Source organism: Scomber scombrus, chromosome 23, assembly GCF_963691925.1.
Source record: "Scomber scombrus chromosome 23, fScoSco1.1, whole genome shotgun sequence".
Taxonomy (NCBI): Eukaryota; Metazoa; Chordata; class Actinopteri; order Scombriformes; family Scombridae; genus Scomber; species Scomber scombrus.
The window spans coordinates 2,670,166-2,697,638 of NC_084992.1; the positions used below are offsets into that span (position 1 = coordinate 2,670,166).

The 27,473-nt window shown below is 36.1% G+C and overlaps 2 protein-coding genes across 15 annotated transcripts in view; both read right to left on the minus strand.

Annotated features, from left to right (window-relative positions):
- LOC134006128 (putative golgin subfamily A member 6-like protein 19) overlaps nt 1-27,473 on the minus strand; it is a 50,984-nt gene that overhangs the window by 20,002 nt on the left and 3,509 nt on the right. Inside the window, exons 3-7 of one of the 3 annotated variants that reach the window (XM_062445218.1) lie at nt 26,581-26,628; nt 25,936-26,055; nt 25,549-25,608; nt 24,534-24,602; nt 23,606-24,131 (exon numbers count right to left, since the gene is read on the minus strand). In XM_062445218.1, the coding sequence (XP_062301202.1) occupies nt 23,671-24,131; nt 24,534-24,602; nt 25,549-25,608; nt 25,936-26,055; nt 26,581-26,628 (758 nt within the window). In that variant the 3' untranslated portion in view covers nt 23,606-23,670. Of the gene's footprint in view, nt 1-207; nt 331-600; nt 689-1,460; nt 1,520-23,605; nt 24,132-24,533; nt 24,603-25,548; nt 25,609-25,935; nt 26,056-26,580; nt 26,629-27,473 lie in introns of those variants that run through there. The other 2 variants (XM_062445215.1, XM_062445216.1) reach the window with 2 other exon arrangements.
- The window catches only part of LOC134006100 (uncharacterized), a 51,734-nt gene that overhangs the window by 3,432 nt on the left and 20,829 nt on the right, over nt 1-27,473 (minus strand). For 3 of the 12 annotated variants that reach the window (XM_062445175.1, XM_062445168.1, XM_062445174.1), the window contains 6 exons: nt 17,770-18,111; nt 16,081-16,914; nt 15,596-15,718; nt 15,259-15,306; nt 13,311-13,379; nt 4,851-5,874 (listed from right to left, as the gene is read on the minus strand). In XM_062445175.1, the coding sequence (XP_062301159.1) occupies nt 5,429-5,874; nt 13,311-13,379; nt 15,259-15,306; nt 15,596-15,718; nt 16,081-16,914; nt 17,770-18,111 (1,862 nt within the window). In that variant the 3' untranslated portion in view covers nt 4,851-5,428. Of the gene's footprint in view, nt 1-4,850; nt 5,875-12,085; nt 12,876-13,310; nt 13,380-15,258; nt 15,307-15,595; nt 15,719-16,080; nt 16,915-17,769; nt 18,112-18,196; nt 18,345-18,409; nt 18,761-19,142; nt 19,202-27,473 lie in introns of those variants that run through there. The other 9 variants (XM_062445176.1, XM_062445173.1, XM_062445179.1 and 6 more) reach the window with 9 other exon arrangements.

A 27,473-nucleotide genomic window follows, 5' to 3' on the forward strand; every position in this document is an offset into this window, starting at 1 on the left:
CTCTCTCTCTCTCTCTCTCTCTCTCTCTCTCTCTCACACACACACACACACACACTGTGGATATATGGATTAAATAGAAAGAGTAAGCGCTGATACTGATTAGCCTGCTCTGCTGGTGAAAATATTATCATATAAAAACGTGATGAATTAATAAAGCCAAAAGATAAAAAATAAAGTTGTGACATTGTGTGCTTGTGTTTGATTTACCCCAACAAGTCAGTATGATGAGAAAGACAACGAGGAAGGTGAGAATGTGACTGGACGGTGACACACTGAGGCATCTGAGCACAGGTGCTAATCCTTCCTTCAGGCAAAACATCTCGGAGTTCTGAAAAATAAAACCAATAGTCACCCCCATCCCAAAAAGCAAACCAACAACAAATGCAGCTAACGGCTAAAACTCTTTATTCAACTGCTGGACCAATACTAAAAATAATATAATATATAACATATCTGTTTCTCAAATATTCTGATAACTTTATGTTCACTTACAGCATATAATACAAAATATAATTTTCAACCACGAATTTGGTAGCAGGTTATTTGCTTTATATGTGTATCAACTGGGCCAGGTTTTTTCATGTTCCTCCTTATTGTACCTTTTTCATTTGTAGTTTAAGTTGAATGTCCTCTTTCTTCAGCCTTTTCATTTGAACTACATTATTTTGTCATCCATGTTGACACCGACCTTTTTTTTTTTTAGCAAAACACAGAAGCAAAACATTATTTTGGTTGTAACCTATTTAAATATTTGCAGTTACAGTAATAAGACACTGAAGTCAGTTAAAATGTAGCAGGGAATTAAACCTTTAAAAACTAACAAACAAACAAAAACAACAAAAATCCTTTTAAAATATTAGCATATTCTGTACATATAATCTTAAATATTTAAAATATATTTCTATATCCATAATCACAATACTTTAACTTAGGTTTCCATAGTAACTCAGACATAATTAATGTCACTGTTGCACCAAAAATGCGTAAGCAGGAGTGTGTGAGACCAACCTGAAGAGAAAAACTAACAGCAACATTACAACTGAAAGTCACAAAGTGGGTAAAAGTATAATGCACTGAATTTAATTTGGAGCTTCTAAAAAGAATAATTAAAAACTAATAATACAATAATAAAAGTTGACTTAAGATGCCACTCTGAAGCACAACTGATAGATAAAGAAGCTCATATTTAGCAGTTAGCTGGCATAATGCTTAAACCATCAGTTAGGGTTTAATTTTCTATAAATGATACAAAGTTCACATAAATGCAATGTTACAGTCATAGACTTCACATGTCGAGCTAACCAATGAAAAATACTTGAGCCAACAATGAGTTATGTAATCAGTATATGAATTGTTGGCATTTCAGTTCCAATTAATTGTGTAATAAACTGCTATCTGCAAATATACAATAGTTATGAAATCTTTTAAATCTTGATTTTCCACAAAGAAAGCCCACATACCTGTTATGTGCTCCAAAGCTCTCATAATGAGGAAGTTGCACAATCAGTTGAACGTTAACCCTTTACAACAGGAACTGAACAGAATATGTCTTGTGTCTGTTTTACTGTCTATTGTAGCTGCAGTTTAGGTTAACGTTTTACTGCATTTTAGACTAGTGTTATTGCTGTGTCTTATTTAACCAGTTCCTTCACAATCACTGACTGACAGTTAGAAAAGTTATGATAATTAAAAAATATGTTTACAAGTTTACATGTACACAATTGGAGTCGAATGACATTCTATAAGTCCAGGTTAAACTCAATAACTCGATAAGGTACGATAAGGAGGAAAATGAATAAACTGCAATAAAGGCAACCTTTGTAGTTGTCAGCTTTAATAATTGCTGACTAATAATTGCAAGTCCAACTCAAATGTTTCATATAAGAGCTATAAATTGAGCATTTAAGTACTGACATCAGGTTGTTTCCTTGTTTCCTTGTGACATTTGCTCACTGGTAATAAAAAATCCTATGAGATGGCTGATGTTCACTGATGTGTCAATGAGCAAAATTTTCAATTTATATAAGGATTATATAGGGATTATATGTATATATATAATTTTTTTCCCCAATATTTTTTATTCAGTGAGTAATACACTAGTAATCATTTCTAGGTAATTGTTATAAACTTGGACTAATATCTCTTGCGAAACAATGGGTTAGTATAATGTAACGGGAAATGGACCAATCATAATTTTTCTTCCAATGGTATCTGGGTAAATCAGCGACTCCCCCCTGCAGGACCTTTTGTAGCTATAACTTAAGTCTGTGTAATTCAAGTCGATGTGGGCATGAATTTGAGTTTGAGAGTTGTCTTAGCCAATCATATTTCATTGAGGTGTGGGCGGGACCATATAACGACATCTCCCAGGTATTTTCGCGAATACCTAGAAGATAACATATATAAGCGACCAGTCAATCTAACGGCTAACAGTAAGCTAGCGGAGTGAGTGAATCGGCGAGCGAGAGTGAGGGAGCGGCGTGTTGCAGTGTTTCAGTGTCAGCACAGACAGAGGTGTGTTGATGATCGGACAGAGCTGGATGAGCAGTATAAACTGAATGTACTTAGAATGTTACATGTATGTTATGAGCCACATTTTGCAATAAAAATAAATGATGCAGTCCTTCGAGCAAAGCAGAGTTCCTGAATTTTGTGTAGATACATTTTGTTGATTGTAGTGACATGATGATGAGCTGCAATTTATTCCATGGAGCAGTAATGAGCATAACTTACAAAGAGCTTGTGCCTTTTCCCATTTCACCTCAGGAGGTGTTTGTTTTATACTTTTGGCAGAAATATTAAATCTACATTGAAATTCATTTGTGTTTAAGCTGAAACAAACACAAAAAACATTGGGTCCAAGTCCACGGTTCGCCACTGTTTGAATGTAATGTTTAATATATAGTCTCACAAGATTACTTTTTTCTATCAAAGTTAATCCCTTTGTGCTCAATAGATTATTTTCGGCATAGACACCTTTATTAAGCAGTAGACAGACAGGAAACCATGCAGCAAAGGGTCGGCTGCGTATGTGGCATGCGCTCTAACCACTCGACCACCTGTGCGCCCGTGCTCAATAGATTTTGGTAAGATGTTGACCAAACTAATAAGACTTAAAGGACGGATTCATAATTGTATATAATAGTCTGTCTTAAAACAGAACACTGTAATCATCACAGTAATCATTCATTTTTTTCGTATTTCTAATGCCAAAGTATCTCTTTTTGTTATACTTCAACTGCAGCTCAACAGGGGAACACTGTCCGAGGAAACACAAAGCATTTGGTTCAGCCAGGTAGCGGTCTGTAAACATAACCTGTGTTATGACTGGGGTCATTTGTTTTGGTCTGCTGTGTGTGTGCGTTTGTGTGCCCTGTGTCTTTTTGTTTTGATTTTTTTTACATGTAGATAGGTGTGTGCCATGACGCAGCAATGATTTGGGGAAGGGGTTCGTGTCCTGGCCTGTGGTTGGCTGCAGCCGGGAGGCACCTGATATAAAAGAGCCAAGAAGGCGGTCGTCTGGTGGCAGCATGCATTTCCCCGTCCTACCCCACCTGTAAAGCTATTTTTCATTACAGTTTTGTCTGTCCATTTATTGATGTTATTATAAGCTTCATATTAGCTTCAGATAAATTTCAAAAACATTTTTGCACAGAGGGAGGCCTGTTGATTTAGTCCTCCATCACTTACACTGTACGTGCATTATGAAAGGATCTTCTAATGGTCACTATCTGTACATGTTTTAATACATATGAAAAAAGCATGTGTCTGATATATTTTTTCTAACAGTTTAATTGTTGTTCAAAAGATATGACTATGCCTTTATTCCCCAACTGCGCGACACAAGACGTCAACTTCACTGAAAACGTAATGCTTTGGGTTAAAAAAATGACTTCATTGTTGGTCATGTTTTAAAATAAATCATTTCTGACTGACAGTAGGAAACAGAAGGCCAACAGTGTTGTCCCATGTCAACCCTGCACTGTGTTGACCCATCCAACCACCACAACGTCCTTCCGCTGTAGAATTTGTGGCTTTATAACGATGTCACACTACTTCCTCTTTGCTGCCAAACTCCTGCCACAGGGAGTTGTGACTTTAGGTTAAACAAATGGTGAATTTGGGCAAATTACTGTCTCCATTTTATAGTGAACACAGACAAACTCCTCCTTCATTAACTGAAAATAACTAGAAGAAAAACATGGAGGGGAGCCTTGATTTGATAAGAGCAGCATGTGCTCTACAAAGAATATTCTTCATATTAATAAAATATTGTTGCAAAGTAATAAGCAATAATAACTACAAGCCATGCTATGTAGCCTATTTCCTTGTTACATTTACATGAGTTTATAGTTATGTATTGAGCTGGTAAGTTGTTTGATGACCTTTTATTGGGAATTATCATGTATGAATGGAAAAATTAAGTTCTATACTTTACCCCTTTTCACGATACACTGAGAGACTGTGGTTTCAAACTTAGTTCTGTTTTAGCTTCACACATTTATTTGTATAACTAACTAACAGGAAGAGGAGGGTCTCACCTATATTTTCATTCATGTGAATTTCAGTCTGATACTCAGACAGTCAGCAGCAAGACATCATGGACGTTTCATAGTAGTACTCCCTGACATCTGGATGCACACTGCAGTGGAAAATCTCTGGAGTTCAACTCTAAATATTTAACATAAATGTCACCCATCTTTTTCACTATTTATACAAGACATGCATTTCCACCTTGCCTTAACTGCTTTCAGGTACTTAAACATAACATGGAAATGTTAATCTTTAAATGATTGAAATACCAGGAAAAGATAAAGGTGAGATAACAAACAGAATGTATTGACAGTGAATACTTTGCAGAAAGGTTCAGTATCAACATATAATTGGCAGCAGTTTATAGATACATTTATAACATTTTGTTGTAATACAGTATTAACAACATAAAATAATCAAATCTGCATTACATTTTAAATTCAACACATTTCCTCCTATATAACCAGTTATATATGAAGACAGGGTTGTAAAACATCTTCACATGTACTGAGCGCAAGGAAACCATTTAAGTTACTACAACCAGCAGTCAAGAAAAAATGAAAACTAGGTTAGACAATACATTCAATTAATAATTTTTGAATGATACAATTTTTTAGTGTCTGAAAATGTTGTGATGTTGTGATTAGTTACTATAGAAAGCTCACCTTCACAAGGAAACCATTTAAGTTACTACAACCAGCAGTAAAGAACAAAATGAAACTGAACCAAACTAGATTAGTTCATACATTTAATGAGTAATTTTTGAATTATATCATTTTTTTATCTACACATGTTGTGATTATTTGCTATAAAAAGTAAGATCAGACAGTTTGACTTTTTGAATTAAACTAAAAGCTCATTCTTCTCTTACTCTCTCGTCCAGCAGCTCAAACCCTTAATTGTCGTGTGCTGTAGTTTCTTGTACTTGGTCACTACTGACTAAAACATCTATTCTCTGCAGAATCTGCTCCACACTCAGAATTAGTTTCTCCCAGTTTGTCTTTTGCTCATCTAGTTTCCATTTGACATCAGTTAGATTTTCTTTTTCTTTTAACAATCCCCCTTTATCCGTCTTTTTATTCTCAGCCTCAGTTATTTTGTTCTCCACTGACAGAAGTTTCTCCTTGTTCTCCTCCTTCTTTTTCTCCACCTCCTTCAGTTGCAACTTCAGTTGATCTTTCTGGTTCTCAAGTGTCTGTTTCTGTTCCTTTAGTCCATCAGCCATGTTGGCTTTCTGCTGCAACCTTTTCTTCAGTTGATCTTTCTGGTTCTCAAGTGTCTGTTTCTGAAAGTTTAGTGCATCAACCAGGCTGGCTTTCCTCTGTAACTTTTCCTCCAAATCTGTCACAGGTGCACAACAGTAGCATTTTAAAGCACTTTACTACAACTGCACAAACCATTAAGGACATTTTGAGCTTTTTCAACATCAGCACAATTTACAATTCAACACCAACTGTTTTTATGTTTTAAATGTTTTTTTTGTTTGTTTTGTTTTTACCTCCACTAGACAGATGTAGCTTTTCTATGAATAACATTTGAACTTATGGTGTAGGAGCAATAAAGTTGAGTTTTATTTCCACACACACACATGCATATGAACTCTGAGCACCCATGGACATTTTATCATGAACAAGCACACACACACACACACACACACACACACACACACACACACACACACACACACACACACACACACACTACAGCAACATAGTCACTTCGATCTGATATTTTGTGTTAGACTCACCCAAAATAATGTCTTCCTTTTCCTTTATCCATCTAGTCAACTCTGTATTTTCGTCTGTTTTTCTCTGTAACTCTGTGTATATCATATCAAGAAACAGTTTATAATTAAAGACAATGAAGCATAAAATAAAAAGTATCTTCAAGCAGGGAGAGAGAGTCTCAGAGCAAGAATGAGCTGTTTCCCCTACTTACACATTTCCTTGTAATCATTGTGTGTTGACTGTATAGTGTGTATCCCTTACTTTGTGGTTATTTCATTCAACATAAATGTGTTTGTGTATATATAATATCAATTTCATTCCAAAGCGTAACATAAAACGCTTGAGGAAGAATTTAATAGATGAAATCAAAATGTATCATGGATTAGTTTTCTGTAGTCTGAGGTAACTTTATATTGTAGGTTGTGTTGTAATGAATCATGAACACCTCACATATTATTAACAATACATGTTAAGAGCTTTCAGTTATGTCTCAATGTGTATAAAGAAAGGATTACTACAAGAACAAAGCCAGCTGTCTATGTCTATTAAGTTAATATACTTATATCATGGTAGTGCTGCAAACTTTTAATAATCACTTTGTGTGCTCACCCATGAGAAGATGGTGAGAGATCTTCTAATAATACTATGATGACTGATTCTGAATCTGAGGGAAAAGCTGCTTTAATCTATCAGTAAGGTAACTAGTATAATGTTTTATAATGCTAGACTGACATCAAGTAGGCTGCTTATTGTTAACCATTTTAAAAGTGTGTCAACAATTCATCTTCACTCTTTCCTTTCTACAATAAATATCAACCTGTTTTTATGTATTATACGTTTGCATAAATGTTAAATGTAAATCATTTACATTGGCACAATGCACACACACAAACTACATACTACAGCAACAGGACTCACCCAACAATTTCTTGATCTCATCTCTTGTTTCATTTCCATCCGTCTGTATCTCTGTCTTTATTGCATCCGTCTCTGTTTGTGCTATGAAGAAGACAATGTGACATATGTTGAAGAAAAACTGTATTTTAGAGGAAGTAGAGAGAATGATCTAAGCCCCCTACCCTGACTTTTATCTTTTATCTGTTATCTGTGTGTCCACTACTGTAATTTGATTCATTATAAATGTATTTGTTTTTTGCATTAATTTCATTCCATCAAAATGAAAACAAATAAAGTCTAGTAAATATAGAGCACTGTTCTTTGTTTCATCAAATTTATAGCACTGTAAGTCTCTCACTGTTGTGTCTTACCTATATTTTTCAGTATGTAACAAATAAGCAGACTAGGTGTGGCGACCATAACCACAACTGCAACAACCAAGATGGAAAAAAAGGCAGCTGGTGTGAATTCAATAAGAGGAGGCAATGGAGGAGCTGTAGTAAGTAGCAAGTAGAGAGAATGATCTGAGCCCCCTATCCTGACTTTTATCTTCTTTTATCTGTTATCTGTGTGTCCACTACTTTGTGGTAATTTGATTCATTATAAATGTATTTATGTTTTTTGCATTTATTTCTGTCCATCAAAATGAAAACAAATATAAGTCTAGTAAAAACTTTTGACTTCATCAAAATCATAGCACTAAAAGTATCACATTGTTGTGTCTTACCTTTATTTTTCAGTAGGTAACAAATAAGCACAAGCACAAGTGCAACCACAACCACAATGGCAACAACGAACATGAAATAAAAGGCAGCTGTGTGGAAACCAATAGGAGTAGGGGATGGACCAGCTGAAATGATAAAATACAGAACAACAGAGTGTTTAGGACACCAGGAGCAGTCAGGGGAAAGGACTATTGGTTATCAATTACTGGAGGTCAATTAAGATGCTTTAGACGGCACACAATAGTTTGTTTTGACTTTCACAGTGAAAGTCTAAAGTCATACTTTTGATGAAAATTTGAGTTATTATAGTTCATTATAATTCATTTGTATTTGAATAACATTGTTAATACACACACAACATATATAGGCTTTTAAAGCATGATGCACCCACATCCAATGAATTCTTGGATACACAAGTAGTTACAGTTTTTGGATACTAAAAGATATACCTATAGGCTCTGTAGTTGTAGGAACAGAAGTTGCTGTGGACACATCAACTGAACCTGTTGTTGGGTCACCAAGTGCATTGGATGGTCTAGTTGGACCTGCTGTTGTTTTTGCAGCAACACACACACACACACACACACACACACACACACACACACACACACACACACACACACACACACACACACACACACACACACACTGAGTAAGCACTGATATTGATTAGCCTGCTTTTCTAGTTAATCTATTATAATATGCAAAACTTGATGTATTCATATTAATGTATTGACTGAGTTGTTGATGCCATGGAAATGGAAGTTGGCTCACGTTTGAACACATTCAACTTAAATTCATGTAACATTTTGGATCTTGATTCTGTGTTATGCAGCAGAGATATAAATACAACAGCAGTGAGTTGAGATCCACGTGGTTTAATTCATGTTTTAACTTAAGTCACAGATGCGACAGATACGACTGGCTACATGTAACTGATGTAATTCTGTCTTGTGTCGTCTACCAGTATGTATCTGTGTAATTGTAATTGTGTATATTGCTATGCAACAATGTAGCACTATGTGCCCATAATACATTTCCCTTAGGGGACTAATAAAGTCTATTATCTAAAATCTAATCTTATCTTATCTTAGAGTTACTGCTGTACAGTAGTACAGTGTAGAAAGCATCTTCAACCACAGCAAATGTACCAGTTTTATTATCTTGCCACACTGTACAGATTTAATGTACATTCTGAGATGTTTCATTAAAATATTTGACCTTTTAAACAAACACCCAGTTATTTCTGTTGTGTTTGTGTATTAATTACCTTTACAGCAGTCTGTCAGGAGAAGCAGGACAACAGCATGACGGAAAAATGAAACAGTAAAGGTTGTATGTCCACATTTAGACAGCATCTCCTTCAGGTGAAACATTGTGGTGTTCTGTAAAATAATATAAAGAAACCAGCTATAACATTTTCAATCCTAAAGACAATACCAGCTAGAAAAAGAGTGCAAGTGGAAACACATGGTATGGTCTGGTCCAGGACTTGCATGGAAGGAACCAAGTTTCTGATAATATTACTGTAAATGTGCAACAATTTTTCAAATCTAAATGTAAAACTCTGCAGTGCTTCATTGTTTCCTTTATTAAGTTTGAGACATTGAATCACTGCACTGAAACTGTATTCTGTATGTGTTTTATCTGTTTATATTTAATTGTACTTCACTTGAATTAATTAGATTTTTTTCAAAGCGGTGTCTCCCTAATATGGCTGCCTGTAATTATGATAATAATAAAATGTATTTATATAGCACTTTTACACATTTCACAAAGTGCTAAATAAGAGAGAGTATAAAAAGGTATTACAGCAGTCAACACAAAACAGATACACACAATGAAACTGTATACATAGATAGACACATTCATAAATATATAAAACAGAACGCTAGGTCTGAGAGCTTTCTGCTGCTAACTCAGCGGCTAGCTCGGCGGATAACTCTGCGGCTAGCTCAGCTAACTGGCTAACTGTAGACTGTAGTAGTAGTAGTGTGGGCTGAATGTATTTATACCTCTACAGAAGGCAGGGGCGGTTTCAGACACACCCATTAAATCCAGACACAGAAATCTTGAAACACAGTTTGTGAAGCCTAGCTCCACAATTCAAATCTAAATGGTTGAAATGCTTTTTACACCTTTTTTAGAAATACATTTATGACCTATTCAATGTGTTTAGAAAAAAAATGTCTTAGTTCACTTTACACAGTCTTTAAGTTACTTTCTGAATGTTTCAAATATATTAACAGACCGTAAAGATGCAGGCAGAGCATTCCAGAGTTTGGGTGCTGCAGCCTCAAATGCTCGAGTCCTGAGGCAGGTGCGTGGAATAGCAAGATTTTGAGTGCGTAACTTCTTTCAAAAGACACTCTGTGCTGCAATAAAGCAGGTAAAACATTAGCAAGCTGCACAATGGTTCCACTGTGAACTGTGTGTACAATATCCAGCAATAAAATGTCAGTTTATTACTATCTCAGTACTTTGAACATAAAGGAACTGATTTTTTTAGAAATTAGATTCTGCAGTTTTTTCCAATATTGAGGTGTTCAGTTGGAATTGGAAAATCTCTATCATCTCCAACTTCTTCTGCCAGCTTGTCCTGCGTTATCATCCAGGGTGTTAGCTACCACATAACAGAGAAATGAACAATGTCGATTCGCAGGCTGAGCGTATATTATTGTGTATTATCAGTATTTTAGAGACCCCTCCACAAAAACAAAAATCACAAATCAAGGGAGCTCATGTCTTATTGAGCTCCCCTGTAGTTCACACCCTGAGTAATAGATTATGTCCCCTTCTGCAGAGTGATGGGACACTGCAAGGAAAGTCACAACAATCGGTGCAGACAGTGCAGGAATATGACAGCAGCAGCATGACTCCTGCCATAGCAACACATGGCGTGTGTTGTGCACAGTTAACAAAGGTTAACTGTAACAGCAATCCAGGGCAGTGGTTTTGATTGAGTGAGTCATTGAGCAGCAGGATTAACACAATTTTCTTTTTTAAATAATTCACTATCCTCTGTCCTTAATCGCATCACAATTAACGCGTAGCGCTGACAGCCCTAATAAAAATACAAAACTAAAATGTTGAGTCTTCACATATTGAACACATTACAAAACAGACAGTCATTAATTGTAAGAGCAGACCTGCTTTTAGCATAGACCATTATGAAATCAAAATTTTAAAAAAGTCATTGAGAGCATTACTAATGTTAAGAATTAAGAGATAAAAATTGGATTTCAGAATCTCTTACCTGTTGTGTTCCTCAGCAAATGGCTCGCCACAAGGAAGTAGTTGCATGCTCAAAGTTTTTCATTTGAAATACTTTGACCCTCGTCATCTGTAATAACATAGAAGGTGGATTGTAGCAGCTGATAACGTAATGACGACCAATAATGTAATACATTTATACGCTTGTATACAATTTACGTAATAACTTGCCTATAACGCAATAAAGGTCCTGAACCAATAACGTAATAACTTTTTTCCAATAATGTAATGTAATGTTCACAAATGTAATAACTGGAGCCAATAATGTAAGTTTCCTTGGCACTTAACTCTTAACTATTATGTTTGGGTCAAATAGAGATGTTTTTAAGTTTTACTAAGAGAAAAATAATACAAGCATAACTTTTTTCAACTTAAATCATGATCATGAAAATAATTCCAAAATATGCCTGCAGGGTCTGTCTCTTTCTCGCTCTGGGAATTAAGACTGTTTGTTTAAAGGGGTCACAGAAAGTAAAACTGTATTTACTATGGCGTTTTTGACTAAGGACAGTTGGGTATGCACAATGGACATACTGTGAACCTCAAATCCCATTGCTGCCTCCTTCATATGCAAATCCCACAACTAGAAAAGGCTGCTGTAAAACGTCAAAGTGCCAGCAAGGCTCAGTTAAGTCATAATAGTTTGTGTCGTCATTTTATATACACCCCCAAAATGTACATACACCAGCCTACTTTCTGGACAAGTATGAACCGAGAGCAGTCTTTAATAGAAAAGCGTTTTTCCCAGCATAACACCCCCCAAAAATAGACTGTGTCTGATACACTGGTGTGACTTATACACCGGTTTTTGCTGTATTTGTTTGTTCAAATTGATATGTACTGCTTTCAGGTGATTAAACACAACAGGAAACCGATAATCTTTGAATGATTGAAATACCAGGAGCAGATACAGGTGAGATAACAGAATTTATTGACAGTGAATACTTTGCAGAAAGGTTCAGTATCAACATTTAATTGGCAGCAGTTTATAGATACATTTATTATATTATCTTAATATACAGTATTAATGGCATAAAAAGACATTTAACTCTGCATTACATTTCCTATTCAAGACATTTCATCAGTTATATATGAAGACAGGGTTATAAAACATCTTAACAGACTGAGCAAAAGGAAACCATTTTTAAGTTACTACAACCAGCAGTCAAGAACAAATGAAACTGAAGCAAACTAGATTAGTTCATACATTTAATGAGCATTTTTTTAATCATATAATTGTTTTATTATCTGCTAATTTTGTGATAATTTGCGATTCAAAGAAAAATCAGACAGTTTGACTTTTGACTGAAGCAGAAAGCTCATTCTTTTGTTACTCCCTCGTCCAGCAGCTCAAACCCTTAATTGTCGTGTGCTGTAGTTTCTTGTACTTGGTCACTATTGACTAAAACATCTATTCTCTGCAGCATCTGCTCCACATTCAGAATTAGTTTCTCCCAGTTTGTCTTTTGCTCATCTAGTTTCCATTTGACTTCCGTTAGATTTTCTTTTTCTTTTAACAATCCCCCTTTGTCCGTCTTTTTATTCTCAGCCTCAGTTATTTTGTTCTCCACTGACAGAAGTTTCTCCTTGTTCTCCTCCTTCTTTTTCTCCACCTCCTTCAGTTGCAACTTCAGTTGATCTTTCTGGTTCTCAAGTGTCTGTTTCTGTTCCTTTAGTCCATTAACCATGTTGGCTTTCTGCTGCAACTTTTCCTCCAAATCTGTCACAGGTGCATAACAGTAGCATTTAAAGCACTTTAATATAACTGCACAAACCATTGAGGACATTTTGAGTTTATTTAACATCAGCATGAGAGTACAATGTTTTTATGTATTAGATGTTCATCTACATTTTTTAAATACAAATTGTATTAATAATAAATAAGGGAATAATAATAATAATACATTATACATTAAAGTTAATTATTATACATATTAAAGTTGAATTATGATTCACACAAATACTCCCATGTCTGAGCGACGCTGGACATTTTATGAAATGTCTCTCACACACACACACACACACACACACACACACACACACACACACACACACACACACACACACACACACACACACACACACACACACACACACACACACACACACTACAGCAACATGATCAGTCCAATCTGATGTGTTGAGTTGGACTCACCTTTAATTTTTTCATCCCTTCCCTTCAATTCTGTCTCATCTTCTTTTCTCCCTTTTTGCCTGTTTAACTCTATATATATATATATATATATCAGGAAACAGTATATAAAAATTAAATATATATTATTATTAATAATAATAATAATAATAATAATAATAATAATAATCATAATCATAATAATGATAATGGTAATAACCTTATTTTTATAGCACCGTTCATTCAATAAATGCAGCTCAAACTACTTTACAACAAAATAAATGACATACTCCAAGTGCAAGGAAAGAAATAAGATTATTGTAAAAATAAATAAAACAATACTTAATACTAGTTATTGTACATAGTAAAAGTAGCTAAAAATAGAAAAAAGCGTAGTGTAGTAGATTGTAGTAGTGAATGATTATAAGTCACTACTGAACAAATTAAAAGTAAAGAGATACATTTCTAGCTTTCTCTTAAGAATATTTAGTGAACTGGCTTCCCTGATATCTATTGGTATTTTCTTCCATAGTTTTGGAACATAATTGACCAAGATTGTTTCACCGAATTTCTCTCTGCTGTTGCTGTGAACCTCCAATAAACCAGTGACAGATGTTGGCAGTGTTCTTGTAGGTAACTTCAAATAGTTACCAAAGGAGTTACCCATGTAGCTTGGGCCCAGTCCATTAAGGGCTTTGTATGTAAGGAGGAGGACCTTAAAGTTAATTCTGACAGTTACAGGAAGCCAGTGAAGAGCAGCTAAAACTGGAATAATGTTTTATTTTCTCTTCGTTCTAATGGAGCTGAGTTTTAAATGAGGTGAAGCTTCTCATTGTTTTTTTTTTTCAGTAAAAAGTGTATTACAGTGATCGAGTTGGCTTGATATACAGTGTTTTTCTGCATCTTGTTTGTTATGTTTCTAAGGTGAAAAAATAATGTTTTCATCCCCTTGTTAATGTGAAACCTGAAGTTTAAATCTGAATCAAGATAACACCAATATTTGTGACCTCAGATTTCATCCATGGAGTTAATTTCCCCAGATTATTGTACAGTGTTTCTCTTTTAGTCGTAGGGCCAACTAGAATTATCTCAGTTTTGTCTTCATTTAACTTTAAATGATTGCTCATCCATGTATTTATTGCCAGGATATAGGCAGTAATGGAGTTCATGGCTGCGTCATCATTTGGTTCACTGAGATGTACAGTTGTGTATCATCTGTGTAACTATGGAAACATACATTATGCTCTCTGATGGTGTAAAATGTACAGTGAGAATAATAAAATAAATAAAACTTTCTCCCATTGATGTACGCTTTAAACCAATTTATCACACAGTAAGAAAAATCAATCCACTTGTTAAGACGATTGGTTAGGATATCGTGATGAATTGTATCAAAAACAGCGCATAGGTCTAAGAGGATAAGAATTGAAACCTTATTTTCATCAGAGTTTAATCTGAGGTAACTGATTATTCTAGGAAAACCGTTTCAGTGCTGTGGTTTGTTCTAAATCCAATTATTATCCCTTCAGGTTATTGTTTTCATTAATAAAGGAGTTTATTTGCACTGAAACTATCTTTTCAAGTATCTTACTAAGAAATGCAAGGTTGGATATTGGCCTGTAGCTGGACAGAGCGTTACTATCCTGGCTGGGGTTTTTTTACTTTTAAAAGTTTTAGTTTTTAGTTTAATAACAGCTGCTTTACAGGCATCTGGAAAGATGCCTGTTTGAAGTGACCTATTCATAACGTTTAGGACGTAACCTAAACACTGTCGAACTCGTGCTTAAAAAATGTTGTCAATACATGAAGTGGAGCAGTTCATTTTACTTGCACTGATTTGGTTAGACCTAGATGGACACAATGTAGTAGTATTCCTGAATATTTGTATGACATTACACACACACAAAGCGACACACATACACATATACAGTAACATGATCAATTCAATCTGATCTGTTGAGTGAAGACTCACCAGAATTTGTGTCCCCGTCTTCCTCTTTCATCCTCATGTAGCTCACTCCTTTTTCAATATGACAGACAATGACAATGTAGCATTAATTAATGTAGCATAAATTCAATAAAAACAGCAAGTACAAAGGATGAGCTATGCCCCCTACCTTCCCCTTGACTTTTGTATGAATGTATTTCTGTAATTAGCATTAATTCATTGCATCAAAATGAAAACAAGTCTACTTAACCTATTATTAAATACATCAAGTAAATATAGAGCACTGTTCTTTTTATCGTCTTCCTGACTTTTGACCTCACGCAATTCATAGCACTATAAGTATCTCACAGTTGTGTCTTACCTCTATTTTTCAGTATGTAACAAATAAGCAGAATAGGTGTGGTGACCATAACCACAACTGCAACAAACAAGATGGAAAAAAAGGCAGCTGGTGTGAATTCAATAAGAGGAGGCAATGGAGGAGCTGAAATGATAAAATACAGAACAACAGAGTGTTTAGGACACCAGGAGCAGTCAGGGGAAAGGAATATTGATTAATAATTACTGGAGGTCAATTAAGGTGCTTTCAGACAGCACACAATAGTTTGAAAAAGGGTAATTAGAGTTCATATAAAAATGTTTGACATTGTTAAGGGCACGTTGTTAAGGAAGTATACTTAATTTTCTTAATGTGTATGTTTTTGCTCATTTTGGGTACACACACACACACACACACACACACACACACACATCAAAATAGGGGTTGAAAACATTATATGAGCACCCAAATCCAATGAACTCTTCGATACACAGGAGATTAAAGTTTTTGGATACTGATAGAAATACCTGGAGTTGTAGGAACAGATGTTGTTGTTGCAGAGGATGGACTAGTCGGACCTGCTGTTGTAGTAGCATTGGATGGACTAGTCGGACCTGCTGTTGTAGTAGCATTGGATGGACTAGTCGGACCTGCTGTTGTAGTAGCATTGGATGGACTAGTCGGAGCAGCTGTTGTAGTAGCATTGGATGGACTAGTTGGAACAGCTGTTGTAGTAGCATTGGATGGACTAGTTGGAGCAGCTGTTGTAGTAGCATTGGATGGACTAGTTGGAACAGCTGTTGTAGTAGCATTCGATGGACTAGTTGGAACAGCTGTTGTAGTAGCATTGGATGGACTAGTTGTAGTAGCATTGGATGGACTAGTTGGAACAGCCGTTGTAGTAGTATTGGATGGACTAGTTGGAACAGCTGTTGTAGTAGCATTGGATGGACTAGTTGGAACAGCTGTTGTAGTAGCATTGGATGGACTAGTTGGAACATCTGTTGTAGTAGCATTGGATGGACTAGTTGGTGCAGCTGTTGTAGTAGCATTGGATGGACTAGTTGGAACAGCTGTTGTAGTAGCATTGGATGGACTAGTTGGAGCAGCTGTTGTAGTAGCATTGGATGGACTAGTTGGAGCAGCTGTTGTAGTAGCATTTGATGGACTAGTTGTAGCAGCTGTTGTAGTAGCATTGGATGGATTAGTTGGAACAGCTGTTGTAGTAGCATTGGATGGACTAGTTGGAACAACTGTTGTTGTAGCAGTGGATTGACTAGTTGGACCTGCTGTTGTTGTAGCAGTGGATGGACTAGTTGGACCTGCTGTTGTTGTAGCAGTGGATGGACTAGTTGGACCTGCTGTTGTTGCGGTAGCACACACACACACACACACACACACACACACACACACACACACACACACACACACACACACACACACACACTGAGTAAGCACTGATACTGATTAGCCTGCTTTTCTAGTTCATTAATTGTCATATGAAAACTTTGAACGCACTGAACTTAAATGCATGGAACATTTTGAACATATTATTGATTACTGACTGATTATCGTGTACTGCAGCAGAGTTATAAGTACAACAGCAGTGAATTGAGATCCACATGGTTTGACTACATTTAACTTAAGTCACAGATGCATTAAACCCTGTGGAACTCAGATTCTGTGAATGTCATTATCATTAATGTATAACACTTCATTATTGCACAGTACACAGCCATTTGAGATTTAAATGGAGTTTACACTAAAGTTCAGAGAACCATTTGATACTATTAGTAGTTAATGGTGTGCATCTACTGATTTATCTGATATCTTGACTTGGACTTAACAAGCAGGACACTAAAAAATTAAAAGCAGAAAGAGGTTCAATACACAAATAAACAGTATCCAAATATGAATATACATCACCTCAAATATACTGACCATAGACAGATATCTTTTTAAGCTAATTTATATTTTTCAATCTAATGAATCCAAAAGCAAACAGAAAGTTCTGATTGGTATGTTTGTGTGTGACAATCATCGTGGATGATTTAAGAAGAGAGTATATTTTGTAAAACCTTGAGAAAGTCAAGCAATGCATCACTGGAGTTGCTGCTGTAGTACAGATCTGTGTACTGATTCATGTAAAAAGAGATAGCTGTAAAGATATGAAGCATGCAGTAGTTATGGGCAGTAAAACACAGCTGCACACTTACCAACAACAAGCTCAACAGTAGAGTCTTTATTCAGATCTGGAATGAAGCATCTGTATTGTCCATTATCAGAGAGTTTCACTTTGGAGAGTTTTAATGAAACGTCTCCATGTTTCAGTCTCTCGATGGACAGTGATGTTCTTCCTTTGTAAGATGGATGTTGATTAACCAGGAGGTCTTGACCTTTATGCCACACGTGGACAAACCTGGGGTTCAGGTCAGGTCTTGCCCACTCCAAAGTCATACTAACAGCATCGGTAGCTGGCTTCAGATTGCATGGCAAAATGACGTCATCACCAACTCTTACTATTATTGGCTGAGATGGACCAACTACCTGAGACTGACCTGGGAAGAGACATAATGTGATCAGATTCAAAGCAGTTTAAAGTATTCATATATATATTTCATATCTGTAAGTTTGAATATTCACCACAACAAATATGAAGTGTTTCTCATGTCATCTGTGTGTTTACATTCACTTGATTGCATCAGTTTACTTCATTGGCATTGCCAACCAGGACGGCTAAGAACCAACAAAGTGATATCAACATTTTTCCGTGGTGCAGTGTAGAAAACATCTTCAGTGTCTTGCCACACAACAGATTTACTGTACACTGCGATGTATTTTATTAAAATAATTTACCTTTTAAACACACACCAAGTTATTTCTGTTGTGTTTGTGTGTCAGTTACCTCCACAGCAGTCAGTCAGGAGAAGCAGGACAACAGCATGATGGAAAAATGAAACACTGAAGGCTGAGAGTCTACATTTAGACATTGTCTCCTTCAGGTGAAGCATTGTCCAGTTCTGTAAAGTAATTGTAACAAAAAAAAAAAAAAAGGGGAAAAAAAGGTGAAACATTAATAAGCTGCACAGTAGTTACAGTGTGAACTTTATATACAATACCTAACAATAAAACACCAGTTTATTACTTTCTCAGTACTTTGACACTGCATATGAACATAACCCTTTTTGTAGAAATAGAATCTGCTGTTTTTTCCAATATCCTCCACTTTGGAAAAAAAACAGTTCAGTTGGAATTGGAAAACCTCTATGATATAACAATTTGTTTCTATTAATATATCTTCAAAGATAAAAACTTATATTGGTAACATGACTTCATCACAGTCCAGACAGTTATTAAGTGCTCATTATATGCAGTTTGTTATATAATAAAAATACACTATACACTGTACAAAATCACTACAATGTTGAGTCTTTCCATATCAAACACATTAGGAGACAGAGACAATCATTAATTGTAAAAGCAGAACTGTTTCTACCACTGACCACTGTGGATTATAAAAATAAGAAATTACGAGCATTACTAGTTTTAAGAATTAAAAGATAAGAATAGAATTTGCAGAATCTCATACCTGTTGTGTTCCTCAGCAGCTGGCTCACCACACGGAACTAGCTCAATGTTTTAAGTCTTCATTTAAAATACTTTGACCCTGTTTATGTGCAATGACATAGAAGGTGTGTCAACCTTGTGATACACCAGCTGTCTGCTGCAGCCATATAAGTCATGTTTGGTAAAAGGATTCGAAAGGTCCTTAACTCCCACAGATGGGGAACAATTTAAAGGAAAAACCATGTTGGGCCACCACATGCTGCCTGAACACACTGTAAAAAGGCCAACTTGATTAATGTTGACTTAATTCATTTTATATGGTTGGGCCAACTTTTTGTAACTGAATCAGTTCAGACATGTTACATACTGAGTGAGCGCATACATTTAAGTTGAGCCACTTTTTAACTACACTGAGTTATGCTGACTCGCCTTTACATCTAAAGAGAAATGCAGAAAAAACAAGGAGAGCAAACAAATAGTGTATTTAGCCTTTATACAACATAAATTGTTATTGTATGCTATTTAAAGGGGTTATAGAATGTAAAACTGTATTTATTGTGGCATTTTTGAATAAGGACAGTTGGGTATACACAACGGACATACTGTGCACCTCGAATACCATTCATGCCTCCTTCATATGTAAATCCCACAACTAGCAAAGGCTGCTGTAAAACATCCCAGTCCGAGCAAGGCTCAGTTAAGTCATAATAGCTTGTATTGTCATTTTTGATACACCCCCAAAATTTGCCTATACCAGCCACAATACCAGCCCACTTTCTGGACCAGCAAGTACGGACCAAGAGCGGCGAGAAAACAGCCACGAAGAGGGTAACACTGAAATCAACAAGAAAAATGGCAATCACTCCATCAGCCAAGAGATGACTGGACTATATTTATTTTTTGATGGCAACGTTCCAGCTACAGTTGGCAGAGGGATTGATGCCAGCTATCTGTGACAAACCTGCAGCAATGGAAATGGTTTTTTTTTCAGTTTTTTTTTTTAAGATTTATTTTTTGGCCTTTTTGCCTTTATTTAGTCAGTAGCTGGCAGAGATGCTGACAGGAAACAGGGAGAGAGAGAGGGGAATGGCCCCCCTCCCTGGCCAGATTCGAACCAGGAACACTGAGTTCACGCGGTATGCGCTTTAACCACTCGACCACCAGGGCGCTCTGAGATGTAAGTATTTTAAAATAAAGTTATGTGTTTTTCCTTTGCCAACTACTAATTGTTTTCTGTTTAGCTCTAGCTAACTAGTCAGTGTTTTTATGTTTAGCACTGGCTAACGCTAACAGCAGGTTAGGATGCAGTCAGCAAGGTTGTGAGTTGGAAGCCAAGCATCGGAGATTCATGAAAAAAATACCTTTTCAAAACTAAATGTGTTATACATGTACAGTAGCATAGCTCCTTAGCTTAGCGCTACCGAGTGTTTGGTCGGGAGGGACAGAGTGAGAGGGAAAGCAAGGCTGACAGCCGCAGAGTTTCTTCTCAATACTAAGACCTGGGGAGATACTTTAGGTTTAGGTTAAGTTAGCTTTAGATATGTTTACAACAGAGCGCAGGATGTCTCATAAACGTCTCTCTCCGTGTTGAGACTGACTGACACAGAGCAAACAAAGTTTATAACTGTAACCAAGGTCAACAGTAAGTGTGAGTAAGCAGCAGCTGTGTTTGTCATATAGAAGCTAAAACTTTAACACATTACTCCTCTTTTTTATAATTGCTAATCAATTATAAAAAGGTAATCAACTACTATTAATGACAAATACTGTCATTAATAGTTTGGGAATCAGTTCCCACCACCAGACTTCATCTGTGGTGCTTTCCACAGTGTCATCCTTCACTTTGCTCCTAAAAACAATGCTGTGCAGGTAAATTAAACCCTGTTTACTCAGATCTTGTGAACATTTGTACAGTTAGTTACTTACATGTTTGATTTTCTCTTTACTGTACAAGTCTCTACCTGGCTGCTCTACATTGCAATGAAAATGCTGACGGAACACGAGTCACATCTGCTGGAGACCCTCTCTTCAAAGTGTAGAGGCAGGAAGAGATAATGCAGAGAGAAACCAGTGAAGACTGAGCCGACATTCTGTAAGTATTACATTCCTTTACTTTTCAGCCAAAAACTTTTATAATGTACATGTAGTATGAACTATTGCACTTCTGTTACATAACACTTTCAACACACAATAAACAAGTTAGAAATACATTTATGGATCAATGACGTGACACTACTTTTTTGTGTCCCTGTGGTTTAGTCTAGTCTTAATTTAAAAGGGTAAATTGTGAAAATAAATGCATGAATAGGTTCCAGACATTCTTTCCTTGTGGACCAAGTATACAATTTCTGCTTTTAATCCATTTTGAGAGAATATATTAGAGGATTAAGGCAAAAAGGTCTTAGTGGTGTAACCATCAAGACTTGACCATATAACAGGAAGTGGTTTTACAGAGAAGAACCCCTGATGATCACAACACAGTAAGAAGCTATCAATTACTCATAAACTGATGTTTTTTGGACTTAGAGTCTTGCTCAGTTTATGTGTCCCATGGTGTTACCATAGAAAAACATTGATCATTCATCTTACTTTAAGAATTACATTTCAGATATTGAAATAAGATAAGAAATGAATTTTCATGACTCATCAAATAGCATGTGTGAATGCTGCTGTAAGAAACAGCTGGGTGGGAAAAATGTCTTCACCTGGACTCAACCACCTGACCTCTTTATAATATAATAACATCATCTCTGAGCCGCCTGACCTCTTTATGATATAATAACATCATCTCTGAGCCACCTGACCTCTTTATAATATAATAACATCATCTCTGAGACAGAACCTCTGAACTCATGATGGAGGTATCTCAAATGTTTCATTTGAATTCATGTTTAATACGCTCAGTATCTGCTGATGAAAACTTGGCTTTATATTCAAAGACAATTATGATCTCACAATTATGAATTTGGGGTATTGTTCAACTATATTTTATGGTGTATTATGCCATTAATGGGCATTGTTCCTACCCAATGAAGCAATGTAAAGCAAGATATAAAGCATAAAATCTTACATATTTGAGCCAAAAGCATAAGCTTTGATCATACAGATTTCAAATAGAAACACACTGCTCTAAACCCCTCAGCTGTAAAGACCCTGAGTCAGCTTTGTAAACAGGATGGTCTACATACATGAAGCTGCTGCAGCAGTCCTGTAACCTAGTGTTATCTGCAGTCAGACGAATTACAGTGGCTAAAGAAGAAAAACAAGAATAATCAATATATAAAACAAGAAACCTGACAGACACGGTCAGGCTGAGGTGGAGGAGCAGTCAGCTTTGTCAAGTATCAAACATCAGAATGAAAACGTCACTTGTTGCACGTTATGTGGACAAAATATAGTTTACAAAATACTGCACATGGAAAGTCTGAAAACTGACCAGAGGATGATGATACTCACTAGAAAAATATAGTATTTTACCAAACATATTTATGTGGAATAATACCTGTTAAAATTTTAAAAAAGAAGGGTAACGCCATATAAAGGATGCTGTTATTAATAAGCATATCGGTTCATAATAGTGAGTCTGGCGTTACATGGGTGTTGTTGCGGTCTTTTCTACACTGAACATAGAGTAACATTAATTAGGCTAGTTTAGCTTGGATTAGCCAGGCCTGGGTTTAGCTATTACTACTGCCTTGATTTCTGCCCAGCAAAGGCCAAATGTCATAATTCATTACAACTAGATTGCTTTGGACTTATTTGTTTCAGGTTGATTTCTCACCGCACCAGAGTTCAGCAGTGGGTGCAGATCGAGACAACCTTTTTTTGTGTGATCTCGGACCAGTTAATTTGGTGCGGACATGAGTGCGGTTGTTGCATTCTGACCGAACCGAAACAAGGGGTCAAACGAACTACGGTTCGATAAAAACGCACTAAATGCTTTTGGTGTGAAAACACCCTCAAGCCACATCACTTGAGGCAATTTATCAGATTTTACACAGGTTTGTTTTTCTTTAATTAAACGCAGTTTACTAGTTGTACTCTTGTAACACCTGGAAGCACACTGCATTGGAAAATCTCTGGAGTTCCCTTCGATCTAAATATTTAACATAAATCATTGTCTCCCATCTTTTTTTCAGTCATTATTGATTTTTTCAGTATTTAAAGAAGACATTATATTTTGCAGAAAGGTTCAGTATCAACATTTAATTGGCAGCAGTTAATTTATAGACACATGTATTACATTTTGGTCATATAAAGTCTTAACAACATTAAAAAACAAGTCTGCATTACATTTCCTCTTCAACACATTTCCTCCTGTATAATCAGTTATATATGAAGACAGGGTTGTAAAACATCTTAACTTGTACTGAGCAAAAGGAAACCGTTTAAGTTACTACAACCTGCAGTCAAGAGAAACTGAAACAAACTAGATTAGATAACACATTTAACGAATAATTTTTGAATGATATCCTTTTTTTTATTATCTGCACATTTTGTGATTATTTGCTAAACAAAGTAAGATCAGACAGTTTGACTTTCGACTGACACTAAAAGCTCACACCTGTTTTCCGCTCGTCCAGCTGCTCAAACCCTTGACTGCTGTGTGCTGTAGTTTCTTGCACTTGGTCACTACTGACTAAAACATCTATTCTCTGCAGCATCTGCTCCAGATTCAGAATTAGTTTCTCCCAGTTTGTCTTTTGCTCATCTAGTTTCCATTTGACATCAGTTAGATTTTCTTTTTCTTTTAACAATCCCCCTTTATCCGTCTTTTTATTCTCAGCCTCAGTTATTTTGTTCTCCACTGACAGAAGTTTCTCCTTGTTCTCCTCCTTCTTTTTCTCCACCTCCTTCAGTTGCAACTTCAGTTGATCTTTCTGGTTCTCAAGTGTCTGTTTCTGTTCCTTTAGTCCATCAGCCATGTTGGCTTTGTGCTGCAACTTTTCCTTCAGTTGATCTTTCTGGTTCTCAAGTTCCTGTTTCTGTTCCTTTAACTTTTCCTCCAAATCTGTCACAGGTGCACATTAGTAGCATTTTAAAGCACTTTACTACAACTGCACAAACCATTCAGGAAATTTTGAGCTTTTTCAACATCAGCACAATTAACAATTCAACACCAACTGTTTTTATGTTTTAAATGGGGTTTTTTTGTTTTGTTTTTACCTCCACTAGACAGATGTAGCTTTTCTATAAATAACATTTGAACTTATGGTGTAGGAGCAATAAAGTTGAGTTTTTATTCCACACACACACATGCATATTAACTCTGAGCACCCATGGACATTTTAACACGCACGCACGCACGCACCCACGCACGCACGCACGCACGCACACACACACACACACACACACACACACACACACTACAGCAACATCATCAGTTCAATTTGATCTGTTGAGTCGGACTCACCTTTAATCTTTTTATCCTTTTCCGCCAACTCTTTCTTGTCTTCTTTTCCCCAATTTCCCCTGTTTGACTCTGTGTAAATCATATCAAGAAACAGTTTATAATTAAAGACAATTAAGCATAAAAAACTAAGTATTTTCAAGCAGAGCAAGAATGAGCTGTGCCCACTACCTACACATTTCCCTTTACTCTTTGTGTGTTAACTGTGTAGTGTGTATCCCTTACTTTATGGTAATTTGAGTCAATATAAATGTATTTGTGTATAGTATTGATTTCATTCCAACAGGTAACATTAAAGCCTTGTGAAAAAATATAAGAGCGGAAATCAACATTTATTATTGATTCGTTTTCTGTAGTCAGAGGTAACCTTATATTGTAGTTTGTGTTGTAATCAATCATGAACACCTCACATATCATTAACAATACATGTTAAGAGCTGTCAGTTATGTCTCAATGTGTATAAAGAAAGGATTACTACAAGAACAAAGCCAGCTGTCTCAGCACGACTAAAACATACAAAAGACAAAATCCATGCCAACTACACTACAAAGTTAAATCAAAGTTAATATTGTGAATTGTAAGGTTGCATACTTAGAAACAACTTATTCTGAATCTGAGGGAAAAGCTGCTTTAATCTATCAGTTAGTTAATTAGTATAATGTTTGATAATGCTAGATGTCGTCAAGTAGGCTACTTATTGTTAACAATTGTAAAAGTGTGACAACAATTCATCTTCACTCTTTCCTTTCTACAATAAATATCAACCTGTTTTTATGTATTATATGTTGGCATACATTTTAAATCAAAAGCATTTAACTTTTTAGTTTTTTGCCTGTCAATTCATATGGGTGAGCACCCCTGGACATTTTTATGACATTTCACTCACACACACACACACACACACACACACACACACACACACACACACACACACACACACACACACACACACACACACACACACACACAAACTACAGCAACATAATCAGTTCAATCTGATCTGTTGAGTCGGACTCACCCAACAATTTGTTTTCTTCAGACTTGTATCTTGTTTTTCCCCCCTCCGTCACTGTTTGTGCTACGAAGAAGACAATGTAGGATAAATTAATAAAACAGTTTTTTAGAGCAAGTAGAGAGCCTCAGAACAAAAAAGGGCTGTGCCCCCTACCCATCCCTTGACTTGTGTCTTTCTGTGTGTCCACTACTTTGTGGTAATTCGATTCAATATAAATGAATTTGTGTATTTTGCATCAATTTCATTCCATCAAAATGAAAACAAATGAAGTCTACTACTTGTAATTAAATAACTAAAGTAAAGTAAATATAAAGCACTGTTCTTTTTATCCTCTTCCTTATTTTTGACTTCATGCAATTAATAACAGTATAAGTATCACAGTTGTCTTACCTTTATTTCCCTGCATGTAATTTATAAGCAAATGAACTGCGAACGTAAACACAGCCAAACCAATCGTGTAGATAAAAAACTCAGTCTTTGCGAAAGAAATATAATGACTGGATGAATCAGCTGAAATGATAAAAAAGAAGAAAAGAAAAACAAAGTGTTTAGGACACCAGGGGCATCATGTTAAAAAAAATTATATTTAATGAATATTGTTTGGGAATTTTGTTGAGGAAGTACAGCGTTTCCCATGAATTATGTAGAGTGTGCCGTCTAATTCCACAACATTAATATATCACCAGAGCTGCATAGATACAACCTCTTAATTTTGCTCTCAGAGGGCAAAAGGTTTTCTTCTTTAGGAGCATTTCTGTGGGAAACACTTAAGTATACTTAATATCCTCAATAATGTGTATGTTTGTGCTCATTCTGGGTAAACACACACACAGACTCTAACTTTCTAACTTAAGTCACAGATGCATTAAACTCTGTGGAACCACAAACTGTGAATGTCATTATCATGCATGTAGAACATTTGATTATTGTGCAGTACAGAGCCATGTCAGATTTAAATGGAGTTTATAATGACTGTTAAGTTCAGAGAATCACTTGATACTATTAGTAGTTAAGGGTGTGAATCTACTGATTTACCTGATGCTCTTGAATTGGAGTTGAGTTCGGACGGTGACATCGTAACGCCTTTAAAAGCAGGAGACAGAATAAATTAAAGCACAAGGTTCAAAATACAAATAAAGAAAACACAAATACACAGTATCCAAATATGAATATACATCATACATCAATATACATCATATATATATATATATATATATATACAGTCAAGCCCGAAATGATTCATACCCCTGGCAAATTTTGACTTAAAGTTACTTTTATTCAACCAGCAAGTTGTTTTTTGACTGGAAATGACACATGCACCTCCCAGAAGATAATAAGACAATGTACAAGAGGCATCATTGTGGAAAAAATTATTTCTCAGCTTTTATTTACATTTGAACAAAAAGTGGCATGTCCAAAATTATTCATACTCTTTGTAAAGTGTCACAGTCTATGGGAAAATCCAAAGTTGTATACAATTCCAAATAGTCCAAGCCATTTTAAAGCATCCTAATTACCCTGATTCATTGGGAACAGCTGTTTTAATCAACTCAACAGGTGAAAAACAGCAGCTCTCTGCAGTTTATTTGTGGACAGTCATGGATAAGACAAAGGAGCTCACTGAGGATCTGCGGCTGTGCATTGTGGCTGCTCACAAGTCAGAAAAGGGCTATAAGGCCATATCTAAATGTTTTCAAGTTCCAGTGGCTACAGTGCAAAGTATTATTAAAAAATACAGGACGTTCCGTACTGTGGTAAATCTCAGAGGACGTGGTCAGAAGTGAGAGAGGTGAATAAGAATCCAAGGATCATCACTAAGGCCATCCTGGTGAATCTGGGCTCTGCTGGTGGCAACGTCTCAAGGCAGACAGTCCAACGGACACTGCACACTGCTGGGTTCCACGGACGTAGACCAAGAAGGAAGCCAC